The 15,119-nt window shown below is 41.3% G+C and overlaps 2 protein-coding genes across 3 annotated transcripts in view; one reads left to right on the top strand and one right to left on the bottom strand.

Annotated features, from left to right (window-relative positions):
- The window catches only part of wol (Dolichyl-phosphate beta-glucosyltransferase wollknaeuel), an 87,373-nt gene that overhangs the window by 8,478 nt on the left and 63,776 nt on the right, over positions 1-15,119 (top strand). The window lies entirely within an intron of this gene.
- LOC137639963 (uncharacterized) overlaps positions 1-15,119 on the bottom strand; it is a 44,939-nt gene that overhangs the window by 9,774 nt on the left and 20,046 nt on the right. For both annotated transcript variants that reach the window (XM_068372283.1, XM_068372282.1), the window contains exons 3-5: positions 11,509-13,442; positions 10,790-10,954; positions 1-120 (exon numbers count right to left, since the gene is read on the bottom strand). In XM_068372283.1, coding sequence (XP_068228384.1) covers positions 1-120; positions 10,790-10,954; positions 11,509-13,442 — 2,219 coding nt within the window. The remainder of the gene's footprint in view (positions 121-10,789; positions 10,955-11,508; positions 13,443-15,119) is intronic.

Below are 15,119 nucleotides of genomic sequence, written 5' to 3'. Positions count from 1 at the left end.
CTTATCATTGTCAAATGCTTCTTTTATTCTTTCTTCTGGAATTTCCATTTCCTGTGCCCATGCTTTGAATGAGGTCCACCTCACATCTCCACAAGCAGCATAACTTCGCAGGTTTTTCACCTAAAACATTCAAAAGATTAAAATTGTTAAAGAGCAAGTGTGTTTTTAGAATACAGTGACCTAACATTAGACTACTTAGTACATAAAATGGGCTTGCTTAAGCAAGTTTAATCAATTAGCTTAAGCCCAAGTTCTAATTTATTAATTGTAACAGACATGATTATTATTATTATTATTATTATTATTATTATTATTATAATCATTATTATTACTTGCTAAGCTACAACCCAAGTTGGAAAAGCAGGATGCTATACGCCCCGGGGCTCCAACAGGGAAAATAGCTCGGTGAGGTAAGGGAACAAGGAAAAATGTTATTTTTATTAATAAAATAAATTTTTGAATATACTTACCCGATAATCATGTAGCTGTCAACTCCGTTGCCCGACAGAATTCTATGGAGGGATACGCCAGCTATCACAATACTAGAAGGGGGTGTATTTACCAGCGCCACCTGTGGCCAGGTACTCAAGTACTTCTTGTTGACACCTCCTCAATTATTCCTCGGTCCACTGGTTCTCTATGGGGAGGAAGGGAGGGTCGATTAAATCATGATTATCGGGTAAGTATATTCAAAAATTTATTTTATTAATAAAAATAACATTTTTCAATATTAAACTTACCCGATAATCATGTAGCTGATTCACACCCAGGGGGGTGGGTGAAAACCAGTGTACAAGATTAAAGGATAGCTAAGTATCCCATATTTCATATAATCAGTTATCCACAATAACAATGAAATAATAAGTACCTGGTAAGGAAGTCGACTTGAACCGTTACTCTGCCTTTAATAAGATCGTCTTCCTTACTGAGCGCAGCGTTCCTCTTGGGAGGCTGAATCAACTCAAAGGTGCTAAAGTATATAGGGCTGCAACCCATACTAAAGGACCTCATCACAACCTTTAACCTTGGCGCTTCTCAAGAAAGAATTGACCACCCGCCAAATCAACAAGGATGTGGAAGGCTTCTTAGCCGACCGTACAACCCATAAAAAGTATTCAAGAGAAAGGTTAAAAAGTTATGGGATTATGGGAATGTAGTGGCTGAGCCCTCGCCTACTACTGCATTCGTTGCTACGAATAGACCCAGGGTGTAGCAGTACTCGTAAAGAGACTGGACATCTTTGAGATAGAATGATGTGAACACTGACTTGTTTCTCCAATAGGTTGCATCCATAACACTCTGCAGAGAACGGTTCTGTTTGAAGGCCACTGAAGTAGCCACAGCTCTCACTTCATGTGTCCTTACCTTCAGCAAAGCAAGGTCTTCTTCCTTCAGATGAGAATTTGCTTCTCTAATCAGAAGCCTGATGTAGTAAGAAACTGAGTTCTTAGACATTGGTAGAGAAGGCTTCTTGATAGCACACCATAAGGCTTCTGATTGTCCTCGTAATGGTTTTGACCTTTAGATAGTACTTAAGAGCTCTAACTGGGCAAAGTACTCTCTCCAGTTCGTTCCCCACCATGTTGGACAGGCTTGGGATCTCGAACGACTTAGGCCAAGGACGGGAAGGAAGCTCGTTTTTAGCCAAAAAACCGAGCTGCAAGGAACATGTAGCCGTTTCAGATGTGAAACCTATGTTCCTGCTGAAGGCGTGGATCTCACTTACTCTTTTACCTGTTGCTAAGCACACGAGGAAAAGAGTTTTTTAATGTGAGGTCCTTAAAAGAGGCTCATTGGAGCGGTTCAAATCCTGATGACATTAGGAACCTTAGGACCACGTCTAGATTCCAGCCTGGAGTGGACAACCGACGTTCCTTTGAGGTCTCAAAAGACCTAAGGAGGTCCTGTAGATCTTTGTTGGAGGAAAGATCCAAGCCTCTGTGGCGGAAAACCGCTGCCAACAAACTTCTGTAACCCTTGATCGTAGGAGCTGATAGGGAGCTTACGTTCCTTAGATGTAACAGGAAGTCAGCAATCTGGGTTACATTGGTACTGGTTGAGGAAAAACTGCATTGGCCTTGCACCAGCTTCGGAAGACTTCCCATAAAGACTGATAGACTCTGAGAGTGGATGTCGTCCTTGCTCTGGCAATCGCTCTGGCTGCCTCCTTCGAAAAGCCTCTAGCTCTTGAGAGTCTTTCGATAGTCTGAAGGCAGTCAGACGAAGAGCGTGGAGGTTGGGTGTACCTTCTTTACGTGAGGTTGACGCAGAAGGTCCACTCTAGGAGGAAGAGTCCTGGGAACGTCGACCAGCCATTGCAGTACCTCAGTGAACCATTCTCTCGCGGGCCAGAGGGGAGCAACCAACGTCAGCCGTGTCCCTTTGTGAGAGGCGAACTTCTGAAGTACCCTGTTGACAATCTTGAACGGCGGGAATGCATACAGGTTGAGATGGGACCAATCCAGCAGAAAGGCATCCACGCGAACTGCTGCTGGGTCTGGAATCGGAGAACAATACAAGAGGAGCCTCTTGGTCATCGAGGTAGCGAATAGATCTATGGTTGGCTGACCCCACAGGGCCCAAAGTCTGCTGCAAACATTCTTGTGAAGGGTCCACTCTGTGGGGAAGACCTGACCCTTCCGGCTGGGGCGATCTGCCATGACATTCATATCGCCCTGAATGAGCCTCGTTACCAGCGTGAGCTTTCGATCTTTTGACCAAATGAGGAGGTTCCTTGCGATCTCGAACAACTTCCTCGAATGAGTCCCTCCCTGCTTGGAGATGTAAGCCAAGGCTGTGGTGTAGTCGGAGTTCACCTCCACCACCTTGTTAAGCTGGAGGGACTTGAAGTTTATCAAGGCCAAATGAACTGCCAACAACTCCTTGCAATAGACGTGAAGTGTCCTTTGCTCCTGATTCCATGTTCCCGAGCATTCCTGTCCGTCCAGTGTCGCACCCCAGCCCGTGTCCGATGCGTCCGAGAAGAGACGGTGGTCGGAGGTCTGAACAGCCAATGGTAGACCTTCCTTGAGAAGAATGCTGTTCTTCCACCACGTTAGAGTAGACCTCATCTCTTCGGAAACAGGAACTGCGCCCGTCTCTAGCGTCATGTCCTTTATCCAGTGAGCAGCTAGATGATACTGAAGGGGGCGGAGGTGGAGTCTCCCTAACTCGATGAACAGGGCCAGCGATGAAAGTGTCCCTGTTAGACTCATCCACTGCCTGACTAAGCATCGGTTCCTTCTCAGCATGCTCTGGATGCATTCTAGGGCTTGGAAGATCCTTGGGGCCGACGGACAAGTCCGAAAAGCTCGACTCTGAAGATCCATACCCAAGGAGACAATGGTCTGGGATGGAACGAGCTGAGACTCCTCAAAATTGACCAGGAGGCCCAGTTCCTTGGTCAGATCCATAGTCCATTTGAAAATCTCCAGACAGCGACGACTTGAGGGAGCTCTTAAAAGCCAGTCGTCTGACGGAGCCGGACACAAGATCATGATACTGCTGCACAGTCTGTAAACTGTCAATCATGGGCAAGCGAGGAAGTACAGTGACAACCCGAATCTGTCTAGACTGTCTGGGTCGTACAGACAACTCCTTAACGGGTTGCTGAGGTTGCCCACTGCGTCACAACAAGTCCCTTCTGTTGGTTGTTGAACGTCTTCCCCGTGACACATTGACTCCGTAAACAAAAAATCCTCTAACAAGGACTAAGCTTGGACTGCATGTCATGCAACACAGCTCAAGGTCTATGGGAGCAGGTGTGGTAACAGACGGGATTAGCGGCTGAAGTGTAACCATTACCTTCCCTGTAAGCATGTTATGCTTAAATAAAAGTCCATAAGAGGTTATGCAGCTAAAGGCTCCCTCCAAATGACAGAGTCCTCAAGGGAATATCAGAAGGAGGGAGAAAAGAACTTTCTCATCTACAGGGACCTTATCCTAGAAAAGCTAAGTTCTCTGAGTGAGGGTTCACTGGTGCAAAGCAGCAGACTAGAAGGCAACGTTATGAAACTGCTTGACAGTCTAGTGAGTTGGCAACAACCCAAGATGTGTTGAGAAGCATGCGGTAAGGTATGCAGAGCATGATGTATGCAGAGTATGCTGTATGCAGAGCATGCTGTATGTAGAGCATGTTGTATGCAGAGCATGCTGAATGCAGAGCATGCTGTATGCAGAGCATGTTGTATGCAGAGCATGCTGAATGCAGAGCATGCTGAATGCTGAGCATGTAGTAAGCAGAGCCTGCTGTAAGCAGAGCCTGCTGAAAGGAAAGCAGAGCGTGTGCATGGCGTTTAACATTTCTCAGAAATTCCATGACCAGTGCTAGAGTGCTTTATGCATGCTTGCATGGGGTTTAAACCATGGTATGCTGAACAGCAGAGTCAGAACGAGCTGGAACAACAACAGAGGTTTCCTCAACTTGAGGGAAAACCTGAGGTTCAGACTGCATAGGCTGAACAACAGACGGAGCAGAAGGCAGGTGCAAGGGTGAAGGAGGTTGACTCCTAGCAAGAGTTGCACCCAAGGATTGCACCAGCTGAGCGGAGGACGGAGGCGGAGTAGTCCGTTCCTGTTCCTGAGAGATGAGTGGAGCATGAGAAGGTTGAGGCTGCGCAGAACAAGGTAAAGTTCTAGCAAGCTGAGGCTCCTGAGGCGCAAGTGCATGGAGGGTTGAACTCGGTGCAGCGCTGGTTGAGCAGACAGACTCACGGAGGGGAGAGGTTGTTGTACCCCAACCGAGAGTTGCACCACTGGTGGAGCAGCAAGGGGAGGAGGAGGAAGAGTGTAACTCTCCTGATCCCAAAGCAAGGGTTGCCTTAAAGAAGGCTGAGGCTGAACAACACTGTGAACAGCAAACTCCGAAAGTGGTTCAACATCGTACGCCTGGCAGATGGTGCTGCGACCAGGCGGAGCAGGTGCAGGCTGGGCGAGCACAGGCGGAGCAGGTGCAGGCTGGGCGAGCACAGGTGCAGCGAGAACAGGTGGAGGGAGTGCAGGAGGTGCAACACTCTCAGCCCGACACTCACGCATCAAGTCCGAAAGCTGTGCTTGCATGGACTGTAGTAGAGTCCACAACATCGTACGCCTGGCAGATGGTACTGTGATCAGGCGGAGCGAGTGTAGGAGGAGGGAGTGTAGGCGGAGGCGGAGGAGCAACACTCTCAGCCCGACACTCACTCATCAAGTCCGAAAGCTGTGCTTGCATGGACTGTAGTAGAGTCCACAACATCGTACGCCTGGCAGATGGTACTGTGATCAGGCGGAGCGAGTGTAGGAGGAGGGAGTGTAGGCGGAGGCGGAGGAGCAACACTCTCAGCCCGACACTCACTCATCAAGTCCGAAAGCTGTGCTTGCATGGACTGTAGTAGAGTTAACTTGGGGTCGGCAGACACTAAGTTCTGCTGAGGTAAAGCCTTAACAGCAGAGATCTGTTGTGGCAGAACCTTACTCCTCTTAGGCGGAGTGTAATCAACTGATGACTGAGGAGAGTCAGAGCTAACCCAATGACTGCATTCGGGTTGTGAACTTTAACTTCGTACGTCTGGCATAGGTCTGGACTTAACGTTTAAGAAGTCTTGAGACCTGAGACCAGCGTTACTCTGCCTTTATTTTCTCCCCTAATCTCTTCTGCAGACGAGCAAAATAAGGGCTCAATCGTCTGCGGGTGGGAGTGACGGTCTCGGTAAGACACGCCCACAACCACCGAGAATACTTCTGTGCGCCGATCAAGGCCTGCTGAACCCTTATGCCCTTCGACATTGCTTCTCCCCTGGGCTTGGGAGCTTGCAAGAGGTCCCGGACTGGGAGGACAACTGGCGCGCACAAAAGTACCCTCACGCACTAATCACTTATCACTTTGATTTCTGTTTGCACTTATTTCACTGAACTTTAAGTGGTTTGTACCTGAAATACGCAATTCTATCCTTTCTCAAAGTTAGTAATTGCGAAAACAGAATTACAATGTAACAGAAAAATCTAATGAAAGATAATTCAGTGGTTGGAAAGAGACTAAACACTAGATCACTCTAGAAACGTTTAGTTTCTTCCCCTAAAGAGACTAGGGAGAAGAGCAAAAAACGATAACGACGTTACTCGTACGCCTGGCAGGCTTGAATGAAACGTTTATCCTCTTTCTCCCTCCGTCTCTATCTCTCTCTCTCTCTCTCTCTCTCTTGACTTAGAACCTGAGAGAAGAGCCCAATCATATATATCGTTAAAACATATTATTGTTAAAGGAAAAAAACTGAAAAGTTCCTTTATTAGGATCAAAACCATTAAGTTAAGAAAGAATGAACAAAACGCTAGACACGGTTACTCTTACTGCAACGTGAAACCGTGAACATTCTTTCTCTATCGTAACGATAGAGTGCAAGGAGAACGTTCTGAACGTCAACAACTGCAGAGACAAAACAAAACATTAGTTCAACTTTGAAAACAGTACGAGACTGTCAAAGAAAATCTTTCAAACTCTGTGGCGGAAATAGCATAATATGTTAACAGGTAAAACCGAAATGACGGGCTCAAAGTTTATTAACTTCGGTAAAAGACCGCCTACTATTAGGAAGGTCGAATATAAACAAAAATAAAAATTAATTTTAATGAGTTTATAATAAAAGGAAGTTAATCGAAGAGGCCTATAAGAGGCGGAGAGATATAAAATAAATCTATAACTTTTGTTAAGCAAAATTAAGAAAGAGAGTCTATACTCTCTTAGACACCAACACTTCCGTCTAAGGGAAGGGTCGGCCATTGAAAGGTGAACGAGAGTTCATACTCTCTCGTCACCAAAATTAATCAAATTAATTCCAAAAGCTAACTAAGCGACAGCCAAAATCAAAGAGAAATACTTCACCAAAGTCGTGAAAATACTCCAAGAACATAAGCGTATCCCAGAACGTCTTGCCGGAAGCACGACAGAGGAATAATTGAGGAGGTGTCAACAAGAAGTACTTGAGTACCTGGCCACAGGTGGCGCTGGTAAATACACCCCCTTCTAGTATTGTGATAGCTGGCGTATCCCTCCATAGAATTCTGTCGGGCAACGGAGTTGACAGCTACATGATTATCGGGTAAGTTTAATATTGAAAAATAAAATATTTTAAGAAGAGCAATAACATCAAAATAAATATCACTTTATAAACTATAAAAACTTTAACAAAATAGAGGAAGAGAAATAAGATAGAAAGAACAGTGTGCCTGAGTGTACCCTCAAGCAGTTTAAAGATTTTCCTGTTGCAGAGGATTTAAAATTTTTGTAAGTCTCTTATTTCTATGAAACTTCCCTGATGCTCGCATATACTTAAGCTTAATTGACTTCAACCACAAAATAAAATTTTCCCGTTCTCTCTTCTTGTGAAATGGCCCCCTCCCTGCTGGGAACCCCCATGCCATCCGGCGGTTGACGGCAACTTACTAGACGACGATAAGACCTATTCTTCAGTCCCTAGTGGGCTGGTGTGTAAAAAAAGAAATCTTTATTTTGCCCTCAACAGAATTTCTGTGGTTCATTTTGAACTAATAATTCAAAATGCAATTAGAAATTTTTCTGGTTTTGTGCAACAAAAAGTGTATCCAGCCGTTGACCGCAGTGGTGTGTTTTCTGGGTCGACCTGTGACGCCCGGTGAAGAGTCCTTCTTTACACTTTTCTGATATAAATACTTCAAAATATACCAGAGAAATTAAAGTATGGAATGCAGAGGTTACTACCCTCGCACGAACACCCAGTGAGTGTCATGTATAAAGCAGGGGCGTGTGAAAACCACTATTCACAGGCTGTTTTCCATTTAGATCATTCCTTCATCAAAGGGAAGGGGCATAACAGAGGCCCTATCTACCTTACTTGCGCCACTCTACTGACGCCCGATGCTAGCGCCCTCTGAACCACATCCTTCTGTTGGACTTCGTAAGCGCCGTTTTGTTTTTTGTGTGCCGCTTGGTTTTTTAGCTATTTTCGTGTAATTTCATCATGACGAGGCTCTTCTTACTCCTGCACCAATGTTAAGTACCATAGATTGTTTTTGACAGGTTTTTTAGTACCGAGCTAGTGTTATTTTTATTTATTCGAGTGTTTTTTAGTGCGTATTTCTGGCTTTGTGCAACAAAAAGTGTATCCAGCCGTTGACCGCAGTGGTGTGTTTATTGGCCAATATAAAACTTTCACTTGTTCACACGCATTACCTCTTCTTTTGAAGTTATGTCAGCTGTTAGTTAATTGCTTTGATTACAAATGATGTTTAAAGTAATTAATGTTCTGTAACACCTTTACTATTTGCTTTGTTTGCACATAGTTTAGGTAACTCCCAAGAAGACTGAGAACACTAGGCTATCTACTTCAAGTTTTACCTAGTAGTTCGGTTTTCTTCTTCCATTATCTTCGCTAATAGTGCTGTTCTGCTTTTTGGACCAATGGAGTTCCAAGGTAGTATATGTGATCGTGTCGACATTTTTATTAACTTTCTTTGGGATGAATGTCCTGTGTGGTCTCTAAGCAAGTAAAAGAAATATTGTATCCCTTGCTCTATGGCTCCTATGAATGCTGCTTGGAGAGTAGAAGTTAGGCTCTGAACAAGGGGAGTGTGTGTGAGCTTGTGTGGAAAAAATGGAATAAAAATCATGATCACAGAGTGGGTGGCGTACGGGCACTGCATAACTGATTTCTACATATCACATGCTAGTCTTGTAAGTATGTGTCCACTACAAAAGCACATACTGTATTGTACTGAGCAAATCATTTGCTCACAGACCGAAGCACTACAGTAATCGTGATCCAATTAGACCGAAGCCATGCTCGTAACCCAATTCGAATTTGCATGCTGGGATCTTTATTTGCTCATAACCAGAGGACTACTGCATTAGATATTAATAGGATTGATAAAGTAGTTACACAAGTAGGCAGGAAAATCAAATGAGGCTTCTAGGTCTCTTTCTTGGAGTTTCGGTGTTTCTCCTTAAAAGCCAGAGGCTACTAAGTCTTGAATTTCCACCTCCAAGGGATTAGTAGTTTCATGATGGTGGAGGGTCATCAGGATTCGGCTCCAGAATGCTTTATGCCTAAATACTAACAGGCTATCCGCTGTACAAGAAACAAATATATTTCCTAAGATTTCAATCCAATTAAGAAAAGATACAACTTTGGAAGAGAAAGAGTAGCAAGCTAAAACATACTATAAAAGGGTTACTTGGATTGGTACAAATTAAGGAATTTTCAGTAACAAGAATTAGTTTAGATATAGTGTTGAAATTTTGGTTTCTGTTAGAAGAAATTGTCTATGTAAACTATAAAGTCTTAGACAGTACTCAAGAAGTTATTATCATAGTGTCTTGATATACCGGTGACTCTCTTTCTTCAGTGTTGACAAGGTATTCACTCATTCTACTTTTAAAATTCCTGCAGTTGTCAGAATGCATTAGGGTAATCTAAGAAGTAATGATATTAAAAAAAAAAAAAAAAGGTTCCTTTAAAAATATTGAAATTTTTTTTCTAATAAAGATCTCACAGATGTATCTGTCTTCTGTTTAGCATTAACAGATTGACTATTAATACAGTTTTAATATCAGATTGACATCCTGTACTAATAAGATTTTGAGGGGTGGAAAGTTTATTTTACATCTTATCGTTATTTCAGAACCAATAATTTTTACATCAGAGCTGTGAAATTTTATGGCAACAAGACCGATATATTATGAGAAAAGAACTTAATTGGTTCAAGAATTTAAACTTTGAAATGTCATCATTTTTAAAATGACATTCTGTTTGTAAAGTAGTGTAGTGAAGGATCCTGTACTATGCACATATTTATATGTTTAAGTGTATGGTGTAATTATGTATATAAATTTAGCATGAAGTTCATCTGATTTTGAAGGTCTTTTCCCAAAAGAATCACCTACCAAGGCCACAGTCTCTTCTTCACACTTGGTTTAAGTCAGAAACTAAAGTGATATATCAATAGGAACATGAAATGTAGTGCATCTTGTTTTGTCAAATTGGCATGGGGACAGTAAAAGATATGTGGTGAATGTACTCAACTATTCAAAAGTCGCTGCAGGCAAAAGAAAAGGGCCAGGGCAAAGGAGGGATCCCAGAACAAACTTTACTAGCAAGCCTTGGCTACGACCTCTCTATCTCGAGTGGTAATATTTCAATGGGTGGTTGGTAAAGTCTAGAATCCAAAATTGCTAGGAGGAGAAAAAGGTCTAGAAGGGGCTGGACAGACGATGTGAAAGACATTTTGTAACATAAGGCCTTGCCTCCCAGCAGTGCAACAGGGGTGAATAGCGCAGTCTGCTAGAAGGTTTTCGCAATGTTGATACATCTTCAGAGTAAATTTAAAGATTTATGGAATTCACATTATATAGGCTGGGAATTGGGGTCAAGTACAAGGCTAGTAAGTGGGAGCAGCTACTGACCAAAAGTTGAGAAAATGTGTATTACTGGACGGACAATCTATTGCACCTTTTATGGGCTGCAAAAAACTTCCTGTTTGTGGTAAACTTCTATAAGTCATTTTAGGTTTATAACTTCAGTTTTCATTTTTCCAATAAATTACAACCAAGTAGTATTATTCAGCTTTAAAATGAGGCCAAACCTCTTATCATACAATGAGAAATAAACTATAGTGACCAAGAAAATTAAGCTTAAACTAATAATCACCATACCACCAATCTGTTTTAACACAAACATTCTTTGGAATAAACACCTTTCCTCATCAAAAAGGGTTCAAAGAAAAACCTTGTCCTATACCTAAAATAAACATGCACATCACAGAAAAAATCATTTAAACCTACCCGGTTCATGTCAACAGAAATTTCCAGATCTTCTACAATCTTCTCTGTTATTAGTGAAACCTCCTTCAAGATAAACTGTCTGAGGGATGGAATCAAGTCCTCCAATGTGAAGAACTTCTCAAGAAGACTACCACCTTCTTTCGTCTGGTAAGAATCAATGATCGCCTGGAATAGAAAAAAAAATGTAAATAAATATATACAGGCACCATAAATGATTTTATTTGAACAACAACAGTTCCCATGGATTAGATAGAGCAAAACTATAGTCCATTTCTTTAAGTGAGGCAAATTTGCACCGACTCGCAACGGTGTCTTTTTAGCTCGGAAAAGTTTCCTGATTGCTGATTGGTTAGAATTATCTTGTCCAACTAATCAGTGATCAGGAAACTTTTCCGAGCTAAAAAGGGCACCGCTGCGAGTCGGTGTAAATATGCCTCGCTAAAAGAAATTGACTGTACTTACTAAGTTCATGGTTTCCTATGGTTTCTCTGATAATGAAAATAATCAAGAAGACTTAAGAGATTTTTTTTCTGATACACTCAGTAGCAAGGGAATTCACCTAATAGCTTCCAGTGAAAGTTTAGAGTAATCAATTGAACTAACATTACAAAGAACATGAAAATAACTCATCTACTGTGATGACCGTAGTCTTTAAATTAAGTCTTCTGCAAAGTTCACTTAAAATTTTCATAACATTGCTTCTTGTTGTGTTGCCTTACCTTAGAATATTTAGACAGCCACGTCTTCCGTTTCTCCTTGTCCGTTAGCTGAACACAAAAAAAGTCAGTGTAGGGAGAAGCCTCCGGTTCATCCACCTTGTATGATGAAAGGCAGCGTCCTATAAACTCATAGAGCAATATATCAAGTACAATAGCCCTTTGTTCCAATGAAAATTTATCCTTGCTGAGGTACATGAAAAAGGAAGGCTTGATCAAAGATTCACACTTCAAAGGTTTACCATCAAATTCCTCTATACTTTCAGTCATTAGTGCCTGCTTTGGAGAGCTGATGAGAGCCTCAACGTATCGAGTGATAGAAGGGCGTCCCATGTATAGATTACCAGTAGCAATAATACAAGAAAGCCTATTTGAAGCAAACTGTGGTCGATTTTCCTTAGGGAACAGTCTTATTGTATTCATCCAAGCACAACCAAGAGCAGCTATATGAGCTACAAAATCAATTATATGAGGGTTCTTTAGAATACAAAACGTGCACATCATTGCATAGAGATTTGAATGGACAAGAGGCCTCAAAACTTCAGCTGCTGTGGTAGGAACTATGGGAATGATTGCGTTGAATCTTGTTTGCTCATTGTCTTGTTGTAGAATGACGTCTTTGTCTTCTGATCCCAAACTATTACTATCCATAGCTATACTATGTTCTAGCACTTGCTGACTAAGAATAGTGAAAGGATTTACTAAAATGTTCTTGATAACTAGTGTCCAAGGATTAAATTGGGAAGCATCTCTTATTGGAGCATGTATTGGTATTCCTGTCATAGTAAACGTCTTCATCAGATCAAACTTATTGGATTCCAATATTAATTCAAAGTCTGGATCTTGAAGGTCACCTAAAAAAGATGTCATTAGGACTCTACAACTATCTTCTGGAGTGGGAGGAGGTATCTTTTGTATTTCTGACTTCGCATCTCGATACAACTTCTTAAATTCCTCCAGGTCTTTATCAAATTCTTCTACACCATGCCCTTTCAGCTTCAAATTTTTCATATCATACTTACGATTGGTTACAGTGGTCATTAAGATGGTTTCAGCTAATTCAAGTTCATTTTTAAATTTTCCTTCTATATCAATTACAGATTTGCTTTGATTCATTAGAGTCCGATATTCTACTTGATCAGACTTCATACTTTTTCTGATCATACGGGATTTGATGTTATTACCTTCGGGCAAATTTGCATTTATGATATTTGAATGATAACCAAATAGTGAATCCATAAAATCGAAGGTTTCTCGGGGTACGTGAGCTTTCTTGCGATGCTGTTGGATAAGAACTGAATTCCACTGTCGGAAAGTTCCATCAAGTAAGTGGCGTAGTGTTATTGGCTTTGGAGAAGCTTCAATTGGCTTTGGAGGGTCGTCATTTACACTGACACTCAAAGATGGCAGTTCTTCAGGAGGCTGATCATAATAAACCCATTCTCCCAAATGATAATGAGAGGTCTTATCTAAACCTGGTAGAATATGACCTTCCACATTCAGTTTCAATTTTACAAAGCCACTGCTCAATTCATCTGCTATGGCTATTATCTGATCAATAATATCTGATATATGTTTAGCCCAGAACAATGTAGGAATGTTTGCATTCCCATTATGTAAGTGGGACCTTATATCTACACTGTAATTTACAGGGAATTCAGGGCCAATTCCTAACAAATATACACTGACAGTTTTCCCAGTAGGCGCCCTCATCAAAGAAATTTCAGTTTCAGGCAGAGGAAGACCACTATTGTGCTCACCATCTGTGATAAAGAATATATTGATATTACTTTCTGAAGCATTCTCTACTGCCTCTCTCACTGTGCGCAAAGCAGATGTTAAATCTGTTCCTCCTCCAGTGTTATCTTCGTTCGTAAGTTCAGTACCAGAGCGTACAAAGGATACACTACTTGCAAATACAAAGATCTTTGTAGAGCCTGAAATGAAAAATACAGTTATCGGTTAAAACCTTCTAGTATGAAAATCTCCGAAAAATTGCTCCTGTTCTTTGTCAGCCTATGCTGCCATTAATTGTGGTTAATCTTTGAAAACTTGATATAGTATCATTACTATTATTATTACTAGCTAAGCTACAACCCTAGTTGGAAAAGCATGATGCTTCAAGCCCAAGGGCTCCAACAGGGAAAAATAGCCAAATGATTGTTTTGCAGTGATATGATTGAAATTAGTTTGTTGTTAGATGATATAGGTGAAATTGTTCTGTACACGTTATGGCCTGACTTATGAGAACGAGAAACCATACTAATCCCTGATCACTGACAGGCTAAACCACACAGACAATGTGAAACCCGAGCTGACTGGACTATGAAGAAAAGGTAGCCTCCACTGTGGCCTCCATAGTGAACAATTACATTAAATTATTTATGTTTGTAATGCAAATTACTTGGAAACTGTTACTATGCGAGTACTGTATATCCTAGTGATGTATAGTGGTTTTAATTGCCTTTTTTATTATACAGGTAATTGTAATTTTTTAACAAAAAAAAAAAAAATATCAATAATAAGAGATTTTATTTTTATACTCATCTGATGTTCATACAGCTTCTTCTCTAGCAGATCATTTTGTCATAGTTTACCCAAAGAATTTGATTGAAACCATTTCCATTTTCTTTCCATCCATAAAAAAATACATGTGCCAATAAAGTAATGATACAGTCTCGCAGTTAACAGTAAGTAGCAAACAAAGACTTTACTGCTCTTTAGTGTTGGAGTCAAAAGTATTCCCTATTTCTCTGGTCTGATGACCTGGATGCTTTATAACAGCAATCTAAGCAACAGTTTCATAAGGACTTAGCTTTATATTTCTCATTGTAGGGTCACAAATGACGAAAAAGCACAAAAAAATATACGCTAAATTTCATGTGGTCCAAATTAAAAAAAAATATTCCACCCACACCAAAGATGTAGTAGTGACTACAATTGGCTGCCTTCTTTACCATAAACAGCATGATGAGTACTGAGCTGCAGTGTATGTATGTATGTATGTATCAATGATTTTGACACTGTAAAATACCTACTTTGCACTGGAAACACAACATCCTAGTCCTTTTAATTATGAAAAATGAATGTCAAAATCAGGTCCCTGAATACCTTGGCTGAGATAGAAATCACAGACATATTTGATTTCATAATGAACAGTTTTTTTTCTTGCCCGAGGGAAAAGTTAATTTGATACGAAGTTACCAAGATATGATCAACAAAAGCCTGAAAATATACTGTCTCAAACAAAAACATTTTTGGGCATATAATGGGGAAAGGATGGCCCAATTTATTAGAAGAAAATAAGAAACCGAGATGGCTGTACGAAGAACAATGGAAAGATAGAAAATATCACAAATTTTAGGTAATTTGTATTTTTCCTAACAGTACTTACCTCGAACTACTTTCTTAGGAGTATCTGGGATCTCCTCCCATCCGACCAGAGATTTGTGTAGTTTACCCTAAACCCATTTTCTATGAGGGGTAACCTCAGGCGGAGTGATACGCGCCCTGAGGCTAACCCCGGGTCAGAGAGCATGCTTGCTCAGGTCTCGACCTCCAGTAAGTTCTGGTTGCTAAGGTCTCTCAGAAAACCAGGGAACACTCGGGGAAGG

The sequence above is a fragment of the Palaemon carinicauda genome, chromosome 4 (genome assembly GCF_036898095.1).
Source record: "Palaemon carinicauda isolate YSFRI2023 chromosome 4, ASM3689809v2, whole genome shotgun sequence".
Classification (NCBI taxonomy): domain Eukaryota; kingdom Metazoa; phylum Arthropoda; class Malacostraca; order Decapoda; family Palaemonidae; genus Palaemon; species Palaemon carinicauda.
Note: the sequence above shows the minus strand (reverse complement) of the source record. Positions and strands in the feature narration are given on the sequence as shown.